The following is a 17,500-nucleotide window of genomic DNA, read 5'->3' as shown; positions in this document are numbered from 1 at the left end:
TAACATTGTTGCCTTAAAATTTGCCAGTTCTCCTGAACAGATCGTAGGGGACAGGTTTGAAGAAACGACACAGAGAATGCTTTCATGTCCCAGCAAAAATCTTGTGAATTCCCCCTATTGAAGTCAAAAACTTTCCTTTGCGGTGGTGTGGCGTTACTGACGAACCGGCTGATGTGAGCTACAACCTGTTCATGGTCACTGACACCTGGTAGAACGCGAACGTCGTGTAATAGATCGGGCTTCGATGAAAGTAACCAAGTCCAAGGTGTTTGCAGATGTAGGACCGTAACGTGTGGGTTCACACACTATTTGCTCAAGATGGAAATCATGAGCAATGTCCAGTAACCGCCTGCAAAGGCTTGCATCTCGTGCACCAGGAGGGACACAGGACGTAACCCAGTCGATAGAAGGTAAGTTAAAGTCCCCAGTTAGGATAACATGACGATTTCCCACAGAAGAGATCCTTGAATTATTAGCAGGAGACAGATAATGAACCAAATAAATTGCTGCATGACAGGAGCGACTTTGACAAAAACAGTGAAGACGAAAAATTCGGAAGGGCCGCAAGTACAACATATCCAGGATACATACGAGTTGTTAAAAGTCCATGGTATACCTCAGCAGGCATGTCCATACATCGAGCATGATACCACACATCGCATGAATCACACTGAACTCCCATTTGGTTCGATTTTACAGGTTTTGAGCAGAAACCGCAGGGAAACACCAGAAAATATTGGACTTTGCCCGTAACAAACAGAAAAGACAGCTCTGGAGGATCAAATATTACTTTGACGCTCTGAAGCTACAGACGGGAAGCCCTCTAACGTTGAAGTGATGATTCTCACAAACTTCGAAACACGTGCTTCGATTGGAGAGTACATTTGACAGCTCTACCACTCATGTCATTGGCTGCCTTATTATGACGTCAAATCTTCCTGTTTCGGGCATCCCGAACTTTTGATTATCGTTAACGATCGGCTTTCGATAACTTAACAAACAAACTTTTTTAGACAGCCGCAGAACATTTTCTTTCCTCTCCTCACAACATTTCTAACGACATGCAATTTTTCAACAGAGACTCAGTCCGTAAGGCTAGGGGAGGCTGAGCTTTTTTAATTTCAAAAGGAAGGACAACTGATCCCAACGTTCTAAATATTCGCGAAGAAACACTTAAGATTTCAGTTTATTATTTACAGTCTATTCTGTTATTTTTCCGATACTCTTTTAGTAGTGAATTCAAAGCAGTTGTAACTGTCATGATATTTTATAGGGCTACCGAATAGTCCCTTCAAATTTTTACGTGCTCGCAAAATTTGGCCTTTGCTTTGCGGGTGCTCGCTTGCTCGTGCAACCTCGTTCCCCGGGTCTCTCTTCTCAGCCTCCATTGTCGACAATGGAAGCAGAGAAGAGAGACCCTGGAAACGAGGTTGTTGCTCGTGCTCGCAAAATCTTTGCAATTGCTGGCATGCTCGAATTCTCGTAGAAATTTTCTCGATTGCTCGAAAGTTCGTAAATTGTTCTTTGTTCGCGTTTTGGTACAGAAACAGTGTTTTACTACATCGTACTGAACCCCTTTCGACCAGGAAGTTTCAGGAGTTCCTGTTGATTTATTGCCTCAAGTTCTCACGAGGTGACATAATCCGCGAGCCCTCCGTGGAGATGCGAGTTATTTACGCAGTCTTTACGAATTTTTATGAGCTAAAATCTTGCAGTTGATTTTCGGAAGAACAAATTGACATTGAGGGAATTAAAAGGGTGAAAACATGACGTAATTTGGCATCGGACGTTACGACGTGGCAGATTGGTTGAATTGAAAGCGTTTCGCATTGTGGCACCTGGGGAGGTGCCAGTCAGACTAGTAGGCGCACTTCCATAAAAAGCAGGGTAGCGGAAAATTTACCAAGAAGTGTTCTTCAGGTAAAATGAAAGTTTACATTGGATTGCTTCTGTGTAAACGTATATATAGTAAATGGATGTTGGCGTACAAAAAGGGGTATCGGATGGTCTTTGCGAGCATGTGAGCACTGTGTTTTATTTCGCGAGCACGAGCAGTAACTAATTTGTCTTGCGAGCGGTGAGCACTTTAGAAAAATTCAACTGGTGAGCAGCGAGCATGGTTTGACCAGCCAAAATATAGTGCATTACTAAATCAAATCTATGTTGTATCGGCTCTTGCAAAATCAGATCGCCGATCAGATCGATCCGACGTACACCGACAGGATTATCGTCCACGGTTGCATGCTTGCCAAAATAAAAATAATAAAAAAATAAATTGGAGGCTTTAACTTTCCATAAAAATCTAACTCGAACGATTTCGAAATACGTTAGAATCTAAAGGTTGTTTGTGGGAAGCGATGATTAATTTAAAGCATAGTAAAGTTTACTTCCGGTTTAGTGCTCACTAATAAAGGAATTTGGTTGCTGCGTATATACAACTGTATGCTAATCTTGCGGATTCCATGATCTTCTCGATTTCGTCGGTTTGAACAGCATCGAAATCGTAGCAATGAGTGAATACAGAAACAAACCAAAACGGATTAATAGTTTTTCGGTAACATTGGAGTTTTGATTGTTCAGTTGAATGATTCCACTTACCTTACATTGTTGTTTGTCTACAAAACGGAAATTGAATGTCGGTATTGGAATATTTAGGAGCTGTGTAGTCAGGTCGACCACTCCAAGAGATGAGTAAGGAACGGGTAATATCGAAAACGAAGACCCCGAAAATAAAGACCGAAGACCAACTCGAAACTACTCGAAAACGAAGACCCACTCGAAAGAGAAAGACCGATTCGAAAACAAAGGCCAACTCGAAAAACGTACGATTACTGTTTTGGCGCACAGTTGTTAGAAACGGGTGACATTGTGTGATTCCTCCTCCCTTCCCCTTTTGGAAGGTTCTTAGCTTGAAACCCCACTACTACCCTGCGGGCAGTTGGTTTCTCCTACGCTTCCCGAGAGAAAAACCACTGCGAGCAACGGTTGCTCGCAGTGGTTTCTCTCTCGGGAAGCGTAGGAGAAACCAGCTGCTCGCAGGGTACCCCACTACCTACTCCTCCGTCGGAATTTCCAATGACCGTCTAGCTTCTTAGAGGCGAACATCATTGACCCAGGGTATCCTGACGGAATAATAACAGGAAAGGAACAATAAGCAGACTGAACATGTGACTGAGAACGTTGTGACCTTTGATGACCTTGTGCTATGACCTTCGGTCGTGTGGCCCTTTTGGATGGAATGGTGGAACAGCGGAATTGCGGAATACACGGAATATTTTAAAACATGGAAAATAAAGAATATTTTGAAAGACGGAAAATATGGAATATCACGTTTGAAACACGGAATTTATGAAACATTCTAAAACACAGAATATACGGAATATTATAATACGCGGGATGAGAGAAAAGTCCTTTAATATAAATATTACATTTTTTGCCCATGAGTAGTCTGGGTAGGATAACATAACTTTGGATGATAATTTACATTTTCTCGCGACAAAAGATATAAAAATGTGTTACAGAGAAAAGTTCACCCCTGGGCGATATGTTTCCCGGCTTCCGTTTTTGTGCCTCTCGGACTGTGCTGAAACATCGCAGGCGCCCTTTCCCGCACTCAGAGAAGGAAAAACGGAGAAAGACCATGGTAAGTGTCTCAATTGCCTTCAAACATAATGTACGACATGTTATCGTTTCTTTTACAGGCTGATTTGCTGATTTAGTGCCTTTCTGAAGGTCTTTGTTACAAAACCTAATTCGTTCATACACGATTTCCTTAGCAGATGTTGTTATGATCGGTCACAGGCCGATCACCCTCTGTCAAGCACATGGGCATTTTGTCTGAGCATGCGCGAAGGGAATCGAATTATTCGAGTTCGGCGCGATTGTTATTTTGAAGGCGCTGCCCGCGGGTTTTTAAACGGGCGATCTACACTTTGAAAAATATTTTGTCAAGAGAGATGAAAGATTGTAACAAAATTACACACTTTTCTATCACTATGGATATTCTTCGAGTTTGTTGGGCGTTCGGATGAGAATATTTTAATGATCAAATTGCGAACAAAACGAGATAAAGGCCCAAAGAAGTGGAGTTTGGCATTTGATTTACCGAAGTTCAAGATGTTCACACGAGAAGGCAAATGATGCAGGTTAGTTTTAAGATGTTGAAGCTTTATTGTAATGAATCATAGGGCTGCATATTGACACGATCCTCAGATACACCACCCTTTATGAGATGGAAATTTTAAATTTGAGCTGATTTTGCTTCAACTTTGAAGTAAGTTTTCATCATAATTCCGCCGGCCCCCAAGCTTTAAATTACTTCAAATAACATTGTGTCTTCTTCCTCTTTGCAGCCGCTTGGGACTCCAGGCTTTAAAAAATGCGCTGTTTGTAGGATTACAATGTTATTACAACAGCTTTTGGCAAATTTTTATTTGGGAAGTTTTGATAGATTTTCCAAGTCGTGGATCACAAAAGTCTTCTGTCTTGCTGCTCTCCAAGTCTGTTGTGCAGAGCATTTAGTTGTCCATTTTTAACAAGGTCGTAGTGTCATTTCAATACACGATGACTTTTGCAATTTTTTTTCCTGTGCTTCAGTAGGTATTTTTGTAATTGCTTTTTTCGTCTCCTAGAGCTAACTTAAGTCAAAAGTTCGGTTAAACTACCCTTTTTCGCCGGCCCCCAAGTCCGAGAACACTTTTAGTGCATTGTTTGATTATTTGTCCTCCGCTTCATCTGGTTTATTTATTCCGAAAAACTGCGTGCTCTTTTTTGTAGCAAGACCAAACTACTACCGTTTACTGTAGAAGATTGCACATTTGTCCATTCAGTTTTCGAACCGGATGGCGTAAGCTCTGTTATCGTGTTTATTTCATTAGCATGCTGCTAGCATTAAAAGCTGCTAGCATTAAAAGCTCGTCGGTTTTTTTTTCTGCGTGCGGCAATTGAATTTACCTCAGCAAGTGTTCTTAGACGAGCGATTTAAGAAATAAGTGAGAATGCTCATTCAAAAAGATTTGGTTGTGATTCTGGAGACGAGCTCTGTAGGGTAGAACAGACATTTCGCTTTTAGTGTGTATCCCTTAGCCTGTAGAGGAATGCCAATCACGATTTCTTTAGATGTATGTGTTAGTTATACATTTGTACAAAAAAAATGTTAGGAAACACCTTTTACTTGCCAAAATCCCGTTGTACCGTCTAGAATAAGTGAAACATGCACTTGATTATCTTCAAGACCTGTCACTATATTTTGATCATCTTCTCAACAATCACTATTCACAAATAATATGTTACACATCAGATTTGTCATGTACTGGCTCTTCCAACAATCCATGTACTGTAGTATAAAAATCAATAAATTGTCATCTGCAAGATCATGGACTTTCCTAAAATGTGGAAACAAGGTAGAATTACTTCAACCCAACGTCGAACAACGACTACCGGCCCATCTCAGTTCTGTCCCTTCTATCGAAGATCTACGAAAGAATTGTTTTCATTCAACTTATTGAAATCATAGAATCTGAACATCTTCTATCTAGAAAGATAGGAAAGGTCTCTCGACATCAACTGTACTACTTGCCATAAGAGATGATATTATCAAAGTGAAGAATCGTGGCCAGGTTACCCGGCTCATGGTTCTGGCAGATTTCTCCAAAGCGTTTGATACCGTGAAATACGGAACTGTACTGTATAAAAATGAGTCAGCTTGGATTTTCCAAATCATATCTGGAATGGCCGGACAATTAATTACCTCTGTGAAAGTCAACAGTTTGTGCAGGTCGACGATAAAAAATCAAGTTTATTAGAAGTTAACTTTGGAGTCCCCTAGGCCAGGGATCTAGAATAGGTCCTCTGATTTTTGTTATTTTTGTAGCTGATCTTCAAATAACTCTAAAATCCTTTTCGAAAGCCTACCTCGGTAAATAGGCAACCTCTGGAAAAATACCTCGCCCAGGGTAACTCGCGATCGGGAACCAGAGACCATAAAAAAAGGCTTCAGTCTTTTAATGCAAAATTTCCCTTTTTTTCATAACTTGACCCTTCTTCTTCTCTCGGAGATTGTAATTTTTATGGTTAATTGGTAAGAGGACTTTGTGTCCTCCAATTCGGTCTGTAATCACACTCGTGATATACAAAACGGACTCCCGCTGCGTGGTCGTCCGATTTTGTTATCGCTCGTATGATTACAGACCGAATTGGATTCCACTCCGTCCTATTACCTTTGCTAAGACAATGAGTACATGAAAGCGGACCAATTTTGATCGGGTACATTTTTGTACCTGGTAGACTGTTTGTTTACTTTGAAATCTGGTACAAGTTTTGATCCTAAAATATTTTTGCATAAAGTCGGAAACTGTAAACTGTGGCATTGGTCCGTGTGCATATACCTGTATACTCTACTGGTTGCAGTTGGAATTTGTGCAAGTACCATGTAAATGTAGTCATTTTTAAATGACTACTAAAATATCATAACTGAAGTTATTTTAAATTAAACCCATCAACATGATTGGGCAATATAGTTAGTGACAAATTTATTTAGTGTGGCAGTTGTGAACGTCACTGAACTGGTAAACAATTAAATTTATTTTAGTCAATAATGAAGACTGAGAAATCTGACAACAAATTTTTGTTGTTTTTTTTTCTAGGTCTTCGTTTTCGAGTGGGTCTTCGTTTTCGAGTAGGCCTTCGTTTTCGTGTGGGTGTTCGGTCTTCAGCCCTCATGATAATCGGGGTCTTCGTTTTAGAGACTATCCAGCGAATGTTAGCCAGCCGAAAACTGTGGTACTTTTAGTAGAATCAAAAACGAAGCACCCTGTGTTGAAAAAGGGGCATCCAAAACACCGTTTTAAAATCGGTGCTTGTATCTACCAGCTGTAGATGTGTGGTTCTACAGTTAATACAGGTAGATCTAAAAATCGATTTCAAAGTTTTTTACGTATACGTGCCTTGTTTTCAATGTTGGGTGCTTCGCTTAATTTCTGGTGCTTAAATCCATATTTGTGAAATTGAATTTTCTCCCAGTATTTCTGTCCATTTTGTAGAAGCATATTTTACAATTTCGATAAGAAATATGGTAATCGAATTGAGAGTGTATTGTACTAACTGACACAATGATTTCTGAACTTGATTCGGAAATGGTGGTTTGTGTTTCAGACATATTATCCGGCTGTATTTCGTGACCCAGAAAATCAAGTTAAGGCAATGGCATTTGATTGACAAATCATGTTTATTTCAGGAAACTAAACTATTTTCCGGTAAAATGTTACAGTGGTTCACGCGTCTAGTAGATCAATTTACTGTCCCATTCGTACACTTCCCCCCCCCCCCCTCCCCCTTCCTAATTTACAAATGAAAACTGCTACTGTTCCTTACAAATAAGTCAGAAAAGAAAAAGCAGAAGAGCCTTGAAATGCTATTGAAACGCATGTCACGTCACAGCGGCCATGTTGGTTTGCCTTCTAATACAACGAAACCGAAATCTTAATCTATTGCTGAATAGTATTAAAAAAGAAAGGTAGTAATAAAATGGTCGCTTGCAACACTCTCTGTATCCTACGTTACAGGGAACTGCCTTTTCTGAGCGTCTTTCTGAGCGAATATGAGATGATCCGAGTTACGACTTCTTTCTTTAAAGTACTAAAAAACGATTGATTATGCTCAAGAGGCTGCAGGTAGCCTACACTTTGTTCGACGGTTTTTTAGCCGATTTCCTTTGAAGTTCATTGTGTTTAAGCGTTTTTTGTTCCTTGCAGTATCTTGGTCAATATCCAGTTCAATTCCCTTGTCCAAAGCCCACATTTAACGACATTGATTCCAATTAGAATTAGTAAAAACAGATTCCTTACAAGTTTCTACTGTGGTATTTAATAAAAATTCTGTAATTGCTGATCATGTTTTGTCAACCAACTATAGAATTAAGTGGGATCATTTTGAAATTTTAGAAACTGGTCGGTGGCCAGCTTTGATTAATGGATGCGATAACTGTGTTGAAGCTATAATCGACTGCGATAACTATGGAGAAGCGATAACCTTTGACCTTGCGATATATACGGAGAGAAGAAAGAGACGATAGCTGAAAAGGGAAGAAGATAAAGAGTTCAGAGTTCATTATGAAGTCCTTCGTGAGAATTTGTTTACACAAAGAATCCAGTGAATCAAGAAAGTCAAGAATTGTTGTGTGTCTACAGTCGGTGGAACATGGAGTTCCAAGTTAATCAAGATGAATGCTTGAGTGGTCATGAAAGACAGTAAGCCCGCTTTGCTTTACGAACTGCTTAACTTAATCTTTAACCTAAGTGGAGCAGAAAGGTCACACAACATTGAGAAAGTGATCGGGGAACGAAGAACTTTGTAAGGTCGAACACGTTTGTTGACTATTGCTACGTCATACACGTCATATCCAAGACAGGCGCTCTTAAAGTCACGAAAGAAGCAACTTCAAAGTGCTCTTGTCACATTTTTACAGAGAACTGGACAAAATGGCAATTATTTTCGAATTCCAGGGGACAAGTTTTAGTAATTTAGAGAAACTTTTTATAGACCGTACTTTGCCTTTAAGGTCCAAATTGAAGCAAAAATAGCCTCTCTATTGACGAAGTCACGTTCTCTTGTTTGGTCTACTACATCATATCTAAAAGGCACACATCGTTTTCCTTCTATTTTCTGATCTTTGAATATTGCAGATGGGTCATTTTTCCACGTCACGTGACTGGGAGGTATAATTTAGACGGCTCTTGTCACAGCACTTGTACTATTTTTCAGTCGAGACTTTCTCGTACTGTTTTCCTTTTTTATGAGAACCTCTCATTTATGAATTGCTTAGGTAATGCGTTCTTAAATTGTTAATGTAGATTTTTTTTCAAATTGAGGGCCTGGTGAGACCGTTCTTAACTTTATTACTTGTAAAACAATGGATAGTTATAAAGAACAAAAAAACGTGATCAACTGACTCTTACAATATTTTAAACCTTTTGGTTAAATTAATCTCAGAGTGGACTTTCTTATAAACATAAACAAGTGTGTGCCTAATTAGTTTATTGTATTGTATCCAAATATATAACATTCCTGCATGACAGTCTATTAAGAAAAGACAAAATTATCTGGTATGGTGTACAATCTAAAAAATAATAATTATTATCACTAATTATATTACAATCTAACGTTAGATTATGATCAGAATAATCATCGCTGTAGGCAACAAAAACAACCTCGCTGAAATAATATGGATAATAATATGGACTTTGCCATATGTATATACTAAATATATATCTTTTTTGTTATCCATCGATGAAAACGCATTTTAAAAATATATATTTAGAATGACGCTGTCTTAGCATGAAAGTCTCCCTTCAAACACGAAGATGCGCTATTAAATTCGCGGTACGTATACCTTGGGCACATGCGGATCATTTGCGGTTCACCAATACGATAGTGTCAGGAAAAGTGCTTTTATCGCCACGGGAAATTTTTAAGAGTTCCATCTCTCAGTTTATCTATGACTGAGGATCACCATCTTGCAGGTGGTGCAGTTTAAGGTAAACTAATGTTATGAATTGTTAATGTTATGTAAAACTCATGTTATGTTATGACGCGTCCACGAGGCGCGGCTCTGGGGGTCGTTTCTTTTCGACCTTTTCGGGCGTATTTCGGGTGATATTTCGGGTGATATAAAACACATCGTATCTACAGAAGTAAAGCCCTTTACGTCGTGCTTTGCAATTGTTTTCTCCCCTGGTGTTGAAAGTATTTTCAAATAACAATTCTTCAAAATGATCAGCGATTAGTTTCACGAATTGCTTTTCGGGCCCTGGACTTTTTGAGAAAGAGGCCCATGGACTGTAAATGTACAATATTGCAACAACGTACCGTTATTTAAGTCTTTTTACCACTTTCGAGTCAATAACATCTAAGAAGTCAAGTGTCCTATTAATAGCACAAATAGGCATTCTACTGTATTTTCAAGATCAAGAGTCTTAACAAAGTTCACTTGACAGTCTTTTGGCTTAGTTAATTCTGTGTATCCCATTAAACCTCTGGATCGTCTCCATTGTAGGTGTGTTCCTCGTACTTTTTAGAGCTTCTGCAATCATTGAAAAGTCAGTCAGACTCCATGAAGTAGTCTTGTTGCGTCTTCGTCATCGTTTCTGGAAAGAAAAAAGAAAAGGAAACATAAAAAAAGAACTGTGAGAAGATCTGGTTCTTTTGAGCACACACAATCCAAGGATGTGATGACTATGGGCAAAATTGCTACTGAAGACGGCTAGATCGTTATCCACAGGAAACTAGAAGGACTAAAATAGGAAAATAATCATCGAATTACTTGATCTTGTCAAGTTAAGCCAGCCAATGCTGAACAAAAACTATTATTCTTGTAATTCACAGCTCTAAAAGTATAGCGTCTATGCCCTCTATATTTGTGTTGCGTTCGTAGGAGCATGCATAGAAGCTATTTGGTAAATTGTTACGTAGCAAGACAGTGCGAGAAGTATTTCTGTACATTTTTTAAAACCAAAAATCACATTTTCTTTCAGGGTTTAATTAAGCAGTCGTTTTGAGCCGTTAGGCAAATACCCGCCTCCTAGGATCAACACACACATTCTTAAAGGGATAAATTCTTTTGCTCGTGTTGTTAACAAAAAGACAGCTACACATAAGATAATTTCCAAGTCCAATTCAGAACTGACTCGGTACTTTCTATTACTAATATCAGCCCTATTATGTTTTAGACTAGTCATGTATTGTTAATATTAATATTTATTAGTCGAAGTATTACCTCAAGTTTTTAGATTGTGTAAACACGCTCTTCATGGAACTCAATATATGGTGTTGTTGCGGCTACTGAGTTTATTTTGTTCTACTTAAGGCTTACCTACTTACCTACCACGTTTATCGTACAAAGTGAATCTCGTTATTGTATAATCCTAGACAATAAACCATTCTTTTCTTCAGAGTTGCGCTTAATAAACACTTACCATTTTCTTCGAATTTCCAGGGTGACATCATCGCCAATTAACATAAATGGCGCCCAGTGCTTTACAGCGCAATACTGCTTTGACTCTCGAAGAGATTTCATCGCTTGGTGAAGAGCTGCACTTGCACTTTTTCCAGCAACCAGGTGTTGATAGAAACTCCTCATGAAAAGTAACGTTGCCTCGTCATCTATTGCCCAGAGTGACACCAGAACAGACCGAGCACCAGCACACAGGAAAGCCCTGGCTATGCCAACCACACCCTCAGACTTTACCTCTCCCCGGCCACTGTGACAACAGCTCAGAACAACTAGTCTTGCACGTAGACAAACTGCCTGAACATCTGACACTTTTAATATGAAATCGTCCTCTTTCGGGATTGAGGATTGCCGTTGCGGATTTGGGGCCAAAGCAATTTCTCCAGTTCCTTGGTCTCCATGAGCTGCAATGTGCACTAAAGCAACTGACTCCATTTTTTTCAGCACCTCAGCTTTCGTGGCATTTCTTCCAGTCAGGGGTGCAGTCTTTAAAAGTTCTCCAATCATCTCAACTTCTTCTTTTGCGCAAGGCAGCTGTTCCAAAATGGGCTTACCATCCTCGTTAGTAACTTCCTTCAACCACGGATCACCCACAAGCAGCGCTCCAGTCTTACTGTGGAAATCTTCACTTGCATCGGCGATCATTTTTAAAAAGGTGAGCGAAGGAGCAGTGCGGATCCTGATAGACTCGCTCAATGCACAATACGGAGCCAAGCAAAATGGTCCATCGGGAACAACAATTAACTCGTCACTTTGGAGCAAGTCTGCAATTGGTTTGATTAAGACATCGTACAATGGCTGCAAAGTGTTGATGGAGGAGCTCGAAGGTCTGACGGTTTTTCCACTGTTAGATTTTCTGCTCAAAGGCAAATCGCTGCGTAGATCATCCAAAGAACGATCTTCGCATCTGACGCTATGCCGTACACCAATCTCTTTTAGAACAGTTTCCACCACCAAGTCGGGAATTCCTTGAGAGATTTCCTTTTGGCGAAAGAGGATCTTGCTGCCTTTTCTCAGTACCCAAAAGCTGATGATGTTCCCGTCCAGTGCGACAAAAACTGTTTGTGAGGATAAGAAATCTAACGCAGATAAGAGGGTTTCCTTCGATGCAACTTCAGAGAAAGAATGTGACTCAATGCCGTATTGTTCGTTCAAAATATCCCTCAAGGCCTGTGCGCGACCTTTCTCAGCAGCATACAAAGCCTCCTCAATTTCTCCATTCTTCAAAAGTACTCTCCACAAAGAAACGTAGGCTTCCTTATGAAGGTGGCGAAAGCTTATTTTCCAAGCATCTTCTGACTGAAGACTAAGTCTCATTTGATCGAAATGTTCTATGCTTAACAGATAGCAACTAAGAGCATCACCCAAGGAACCCGACGATTCATGATCACGACCTAGGAAGTGAAGCGTAGCTCCTTCCACTAACCTAGCCCTTACTTCTTTAGCAATACCAAGACAAATTTGGTGGTACTTTATGGCTTGCTCAAAATTGCCGAGACTGGCATATGCATTTCCCAGACCCCCATAGGCTTTTCCTTCCCCAGCCCTATCTCCCACTTCTTTGGCAATACTAAGATGATGTTCATGGTACTCTAGGGCTTCTTTAAAATTTCCCAGACTGGTATAGATAAAGCCCAGATTGGCACAGGCTGCTCCCTCTCCAGCTCTATCCCCCGCTTCTTTTGCAATACTACGATATTGTTTGTAATACTCTATAGCTTGTTTAAAATTGCCCAGACTGGCATAGGCATAGCCAAGATTTCCATAGATCTCTCCCTCCCCAGCTTTAAGTCCCAGTTCCTTAGCAATGCCTAGATGATGTTTATGGTAATCTATGGCTTCCTTAAACATACCCAGAGTGGCATACGCCTTGCCCAGATTGCCATAGGCTCCTCCCTCCCCAACTCTATCCCCAACTTCTTGAGCAATACTAAGAAATTGTTCCTGGTACTTTATGGCTTGTGTAAAATTAGCCAGACTTACATGGGCATTGCCCAGATTGCAATAGGCTGCTCCTTCCGAATCCCTATTTCCAATATCTTTAGCAATACTAAGATGTTGTTCGTGGTACTCTATGGCTTGTTTAAAATTGCCGAGTCTGTCATGGTCATTGCCCAAACTGCCATAGGCACGTCCCTCCCTATCCCTATCCCCCACTTCCTTAGCAATACTAAGATCTCGTTCATGGTACTCTATGGCTTGTTTAACATTACCCATATTAGCATAGGCACTGCCCAGATTGCCACAGGCTCTTCCCTCCCCAGCCCTATCTCTCACTTTTTCAGCAACACTAAGATGATGTTCATGGTACTCTATGGCTTGTTTAAAATTACCCAAACTGGCATAGGCATTGCCCAGATTTCCATAGGCTGCACCCACTCCAGGTCTATCCCCTACTTCCTTAGCAATACTAAGATCTCGTTCATGGTACTCTATCGCTTGTTTAAAGTTACCCAAACTGGCATAGGCATTGCCCAGATTTCCATAGGCTGCACCCACTCCAGCTCTATCCCTCACTTCTTTAGCAATACTAAGATGTTTCTCATGGTACTTTATGGCTTGTTTAAAATTACCCAAACTGGCATAGGCATTGCCCAGATTTCCATAGGCTCTTCCCTCTCCAGCCCTATCCCCCACTTCTTTAGCAATACTAAGACGTTGTTCATGGTACTCTATGGCTCGTTTAAAATTACCCAGACGATTATAGGCATTGCCCAGATTTCCATAGGCTCTTCCCTCTCCAGCCCTATCCAGGACTTCTTTGGCAATACTAAGATGTTGTTCATGGTACTGTATGGCTTGTTTTAAATTTCCCAGACCGTCATAGTTATTGCCCAGATTTCCATAGGCTCCTCCCTCTGCAGCCCTATCCCCTACTTCTTTAGCAATACTTAGACAATGTTCATGGTACTCTATGGCTTGTTTAAAACTACCCAGTTTGGCATAGGCATTGCCCAGGTTGCCATAGGCTCTTCCTTCCCAAGCCTTGAAGCCGTTTTCCTTAAAAATGCTGAGTGCTTCCGTGTAATTTTTTATGGCTTGTTGATAATCCGCTAGGTCAAAGTTATTTTTGCCTCGACGAAAATAGGTCTTTCCCTCCTCTTTCTGGTCTCCTACGCTTATCGCAATGGCAAGCTCTAGCATACACTGTTCTAGAGCTTCCAACTCTCTATCCACCATTGTCAAGTAACTATGTGACTGGGGAAGTTGTTCTATCAGATGGTTGTCTTCTGTCAATAGGATGTGCCTGGAAAGACAAAAAAATAAAGACGCTCCATGCTTAACCTTTTATCAGGGAAATGGATGTTTTATTTATTTACTTTTTCATTTTTGTCCTTCATCCTCTTGGAAGAAAAGACTTGCCACATTTACGTCATAGAGGGGTCTGTCACACAAATGTCTACAGTGATATTAGAGATACAGGAGACAAGGACGACTGCTTATTGTCTGCGACGTGAAACTAATGCCTATGTTGCCACGGGGAGAAGGTGAGCAATTTCCGGCAATTTTTCCTTACTTAATTTATTTCTTTAATCGAAAAGTCAAGTTTTGTGATAGATGAGTGATATATACATGATAGTGAAAACACATATTTACTTCTTATTAAAAGAAAAAGGCGCTGTTTCATGGGTGCACCCATTCCTTTGTTAGCAAGTCAGACAGAATATAAAAGGACTGTTGCGACACCTGTGGATCACCCCTGACAACGACAATAGACAGAAGAGTGGAAAATTTGGGTCTTGGAAATGAGGTTTTTAAGCCACATTCATATTTCTCTAAACCATAGCCGGGGAAAAAGGGGGAAGGGAGGGGGGAGACGTTTGCATATGAAGGGATGGGAATGCTCGTCGGAAATGTTGAGTTAAATCCCTAAAGGAGACCAATCTGAGCGGGGCCCAGCCTTTTTTTGGCCCTAAAAGAAACCATATTTAAAACATATTAAATATATCTTTTTGTGTGGCTTACACGAAGTAAGTGTAAACCACTCTATGTCATGATCCAATTTATGGCTAGCGGGCGGGATCTCTCACGGTGAACAGAACGCTTGTCACGTGGTTTACTGGGAGCTTTGGGCCCAGGAAACGGGGTTGTAGATTGGTTTCAACGCTCGGCTAAATTACATAGGCTTCAGAAGGCGGCCATTTTGTATTTATGGATGTAATATATATGTTCGTTGTCGAAGATCGGTTTTTATCTAGTTATACGTTTATCTTTGTTGCTTAGATTTCACTCGCCGGCTTTCCTGCCATCGGCTTGTCATCTGCTGGAATATTTACAACATTTCCTTTTATCTTCAAATGGTTTCCTCTTAGGGGTTGGAGAATCTCCTAAAAGGCCAACCTTTGCGCCAAAAGCCTGCACGCTAACTCATTCAAATCTCAATTCTCGTTTCACTGGCAACAGCATTCCATTTTAACTGCATATGGTGGTATTTTGCCAGTTTTCAAATGGTTATAAGAACAGGAACAGATCCATTTTAGGTTATCGATGCTTCTTTTATTTAACAAATATTGTCCTGCAATCGAGTTTGACATTTTTTGTTTTTGAATAATTTAATTGTGCTTATTTAAAATGTCGGGAGGCGTGGTAGCCTCATGGTTAGTGTGCCCGACTCCGGATCGAGTGGTCCAGGTTCGGGTTCTGGCCGGGGACATTGTGTTGTGTTCTTGGGCAAGACACATCCCTCTCACGCTGCCTCTCTCCACCCAGTTGTATAAATGGGTACCGGTGAATTTAATGCTGGGGGTAACCCTGCAATGGACTGGCATCCCATCCAGGGGGGAGTAGTAATACTCCTAGTCGCTTCATGCCATTGAAACCGGGATAAGCTCCGGCCTTGATGAGCCTTCTGGCTCGTAGAGCAGTCCTTTTAAAATACCAAATTACACTTAAAGCTTAGACTTTGCTGGGTTTTTATGAACGCAGTTAATGGAACTGATATTTGTTACATTTACTTAACCAAGCTGGTCATTAGACATGTTGATGCTACCTCAACTAATTTTTTTCTGTCGTTATTGAAAATACAGTCCCACTAGACCCAAATACAATATTGTAAACGTTTTGGTCTCAATCAACTGAAAATAGAACTTTTGTGACCTAATGGATAACACAAACCTAAGCTCAGTATTAAGTTACCTTACATGTATGTATTATCCATAATTAGTTATTAAATGAAATCAAGCTGCCAATGGCTTCTAAGACTTCTAATGTAGGTTACATCATAATATTTTCCGGAATGTACCAGGCCCTTCTTTAAAGTATTGTTCTGGTGCACAAAATGCAGAAAATGTTCATACGAAATGCTTCCCTTGAGTTAATTTCACATCCTCCGTAATCAAAATCATAGCTAAATCTATCGAGCCTCTATGGGAGAGGATGCTGACTTGTTTTTTTTCTTTTGTCCTTAAAATGCTCACTTTCGAGACTACATGTGCAATCTTTGTTGTGAAAATGAGACTTTTCCATAACAGATTGACCAATAACCCTCATCTTGAAAATGAGGATTTCGGGAACACAGAAATGGTCTATTAGGGCCGAAAGAAAATAAGCCGTTGCTTATTCTGGCCGCGGCTTACATAAGACGCGAACACCCCGTATAAATGGAACAAAATCCACGTTCACGGCTTTCTCAAGCCGCGGCTTATCCTGGCCTGGGAGTTTATACTCATATAAATAGTTCCTTTCGCGTATTATGTATGCCGCGGCCAGAGTAAGCCGCGGCTTATTTTCTCTCGTATAAACGGCCCTATTGTGTCTTAGTCATCTTCATCTATTGATTGACAAAAACAATATGGAAAACTATCTAACCTTAATTCAGCTCGATAAGTGACCTCATACATACCAAGAATTTGGACGCTTTCCATTTAACCAGGAGGGAGGGGGGTCTGACCTAAACGTCCAATTGACGTAAAGCGGAGACAAAGTGAATATGTCGACCGCCCCTTACAACTAATTTGAATTCAAATACTAAGAGTAAAAATAACGCTTCTATAAAAAACAGAATAGACCGTAAATAATAAACTGAAATCTAATATATTTCTTGATCGTTAAGATCAATTGTCCTTCGAGTTTTGAAATTAGGGATTGATTAATCAACAGTTCGGCGGTGTTCACTAACTTTCTCCTATGTTTGTAGATTACATCTGTGGCATTGTATCATGTAGATAAGGTTTTTATTTTCGCAGGTTCCGGCTTTCGCCGGTAAACAAGAATTTGTAGTTGGCTAGTCCATGAAACATGTAAGTACAGGTACCGAATTTCAGTAAACTCAAACCGAGAAACGAATGTAATGCCATCTGAAAATAAAACGTTAAATATTTAGAGCAATTGCGAATTCAACTCTGAAGACTTTGAAAATGTCATGTAGATTACTAGTTTTCGGCATTTTCTCCATGACATGTCAAATTTAAAGTGGTACTATGATAAAAAGAACATTTCCTTTTTTCTTCAGATTTTGAAAGCGTGTTTGCTTAACACCTAACTGGCAAAATTTTG

The 17,500-nt window shown here is 40.2% G+C and overlaps 3 protein-coding genes across 3 annotated transcripts in view; all 3 read right to left on the bottom strand.

Moving 5' to 3' along the window:
• The window catches only part of LOC138002755 (tetratricopeptide repeat protein 28-like), an 11,423-nt gene extending 8,712 nt beyond the window's left edge, over window positions 1-2,711 (bottom strand). Inside the window, exon 1 of the mRNA XM_068848738.1 lies at window positions 2,599-2,711. The gene's annotated coding sequence lies outside the window, so the exon portion shown is untranslated. The remainder of the gene's footprint in view (window positions 1-2,598) is intronic.
• Window positions 2,712-9,035: 6,324 nt separating this feature from the next.
• LOC138004223 (tetratricopeptide repeat protein 28-like) lies at window positions 9,036-12,978 on the bottom strand. The gene is made up of 2 exons (XM_068850696.1): window positions 10,971-12,978; window positions 9,036-10,142 (listed from the first exon to the last, which is right to left on the bottom strand). Coding segments are annotated over exons 1-2 (1,887 nt in total). The 5' UTR covers window positions 12,857-12,978; the 3' UTR covers window positions 9,036-10,141.
• LOC138002753 (G-protein-signaling modulator 2-like) overlaps window positions 12,912-17,500 on the bottom strand; it is a 10,136-nt gene continuing 5,547 nt past the window's right edge. Inside the window, exons 2-3 of the mRNA XM_068848736.1 lie at window positions 12,989-14,252; window positions 12,912-12,935 (exon numbers count right to left, since the gene is read on the bottom strand). Of these exons, the coding sequence (XP_068704837.1) occupies window positions 12,912-12,935; window positions 12,989-14,185 (1,221 nt within the window). The 5' untranslated portion in view covers window positions 14,186-14,252. The remainder of the gene's footprint in view (window positions 12,936-12,988; window positions 14,253-17,500) is intronic.

Source organism: Montipora foliosa, chromosome 5 (genome assembly GCF_036669935.1).
Source record: "Montipora foliosa isolate CH-2021 chromosome 5, ASM3666993v2, whole genome shotgun sequence".
NCBI lineage: Eukaryota > Metazoa > Cnidaria > Anthozoa > Scleractinia > Acroporidae > Montipora > Montipora foliosa.
The sequence above is the reverse complement of the archived record's forward strand: the minus strand, read 5'-3'. Positions and strand labels throughout refer to the sequence as shown.

What these genes read in the sequence shown, in the direction of transcription:
- LOC138004223 (XM_068850696.1), bottom strand. Translation starts at nt 12,856, where the DNA reads ATGTTTAAGGAAGCCATAGATTACCATAAACATCATCTAGGCATTGCT.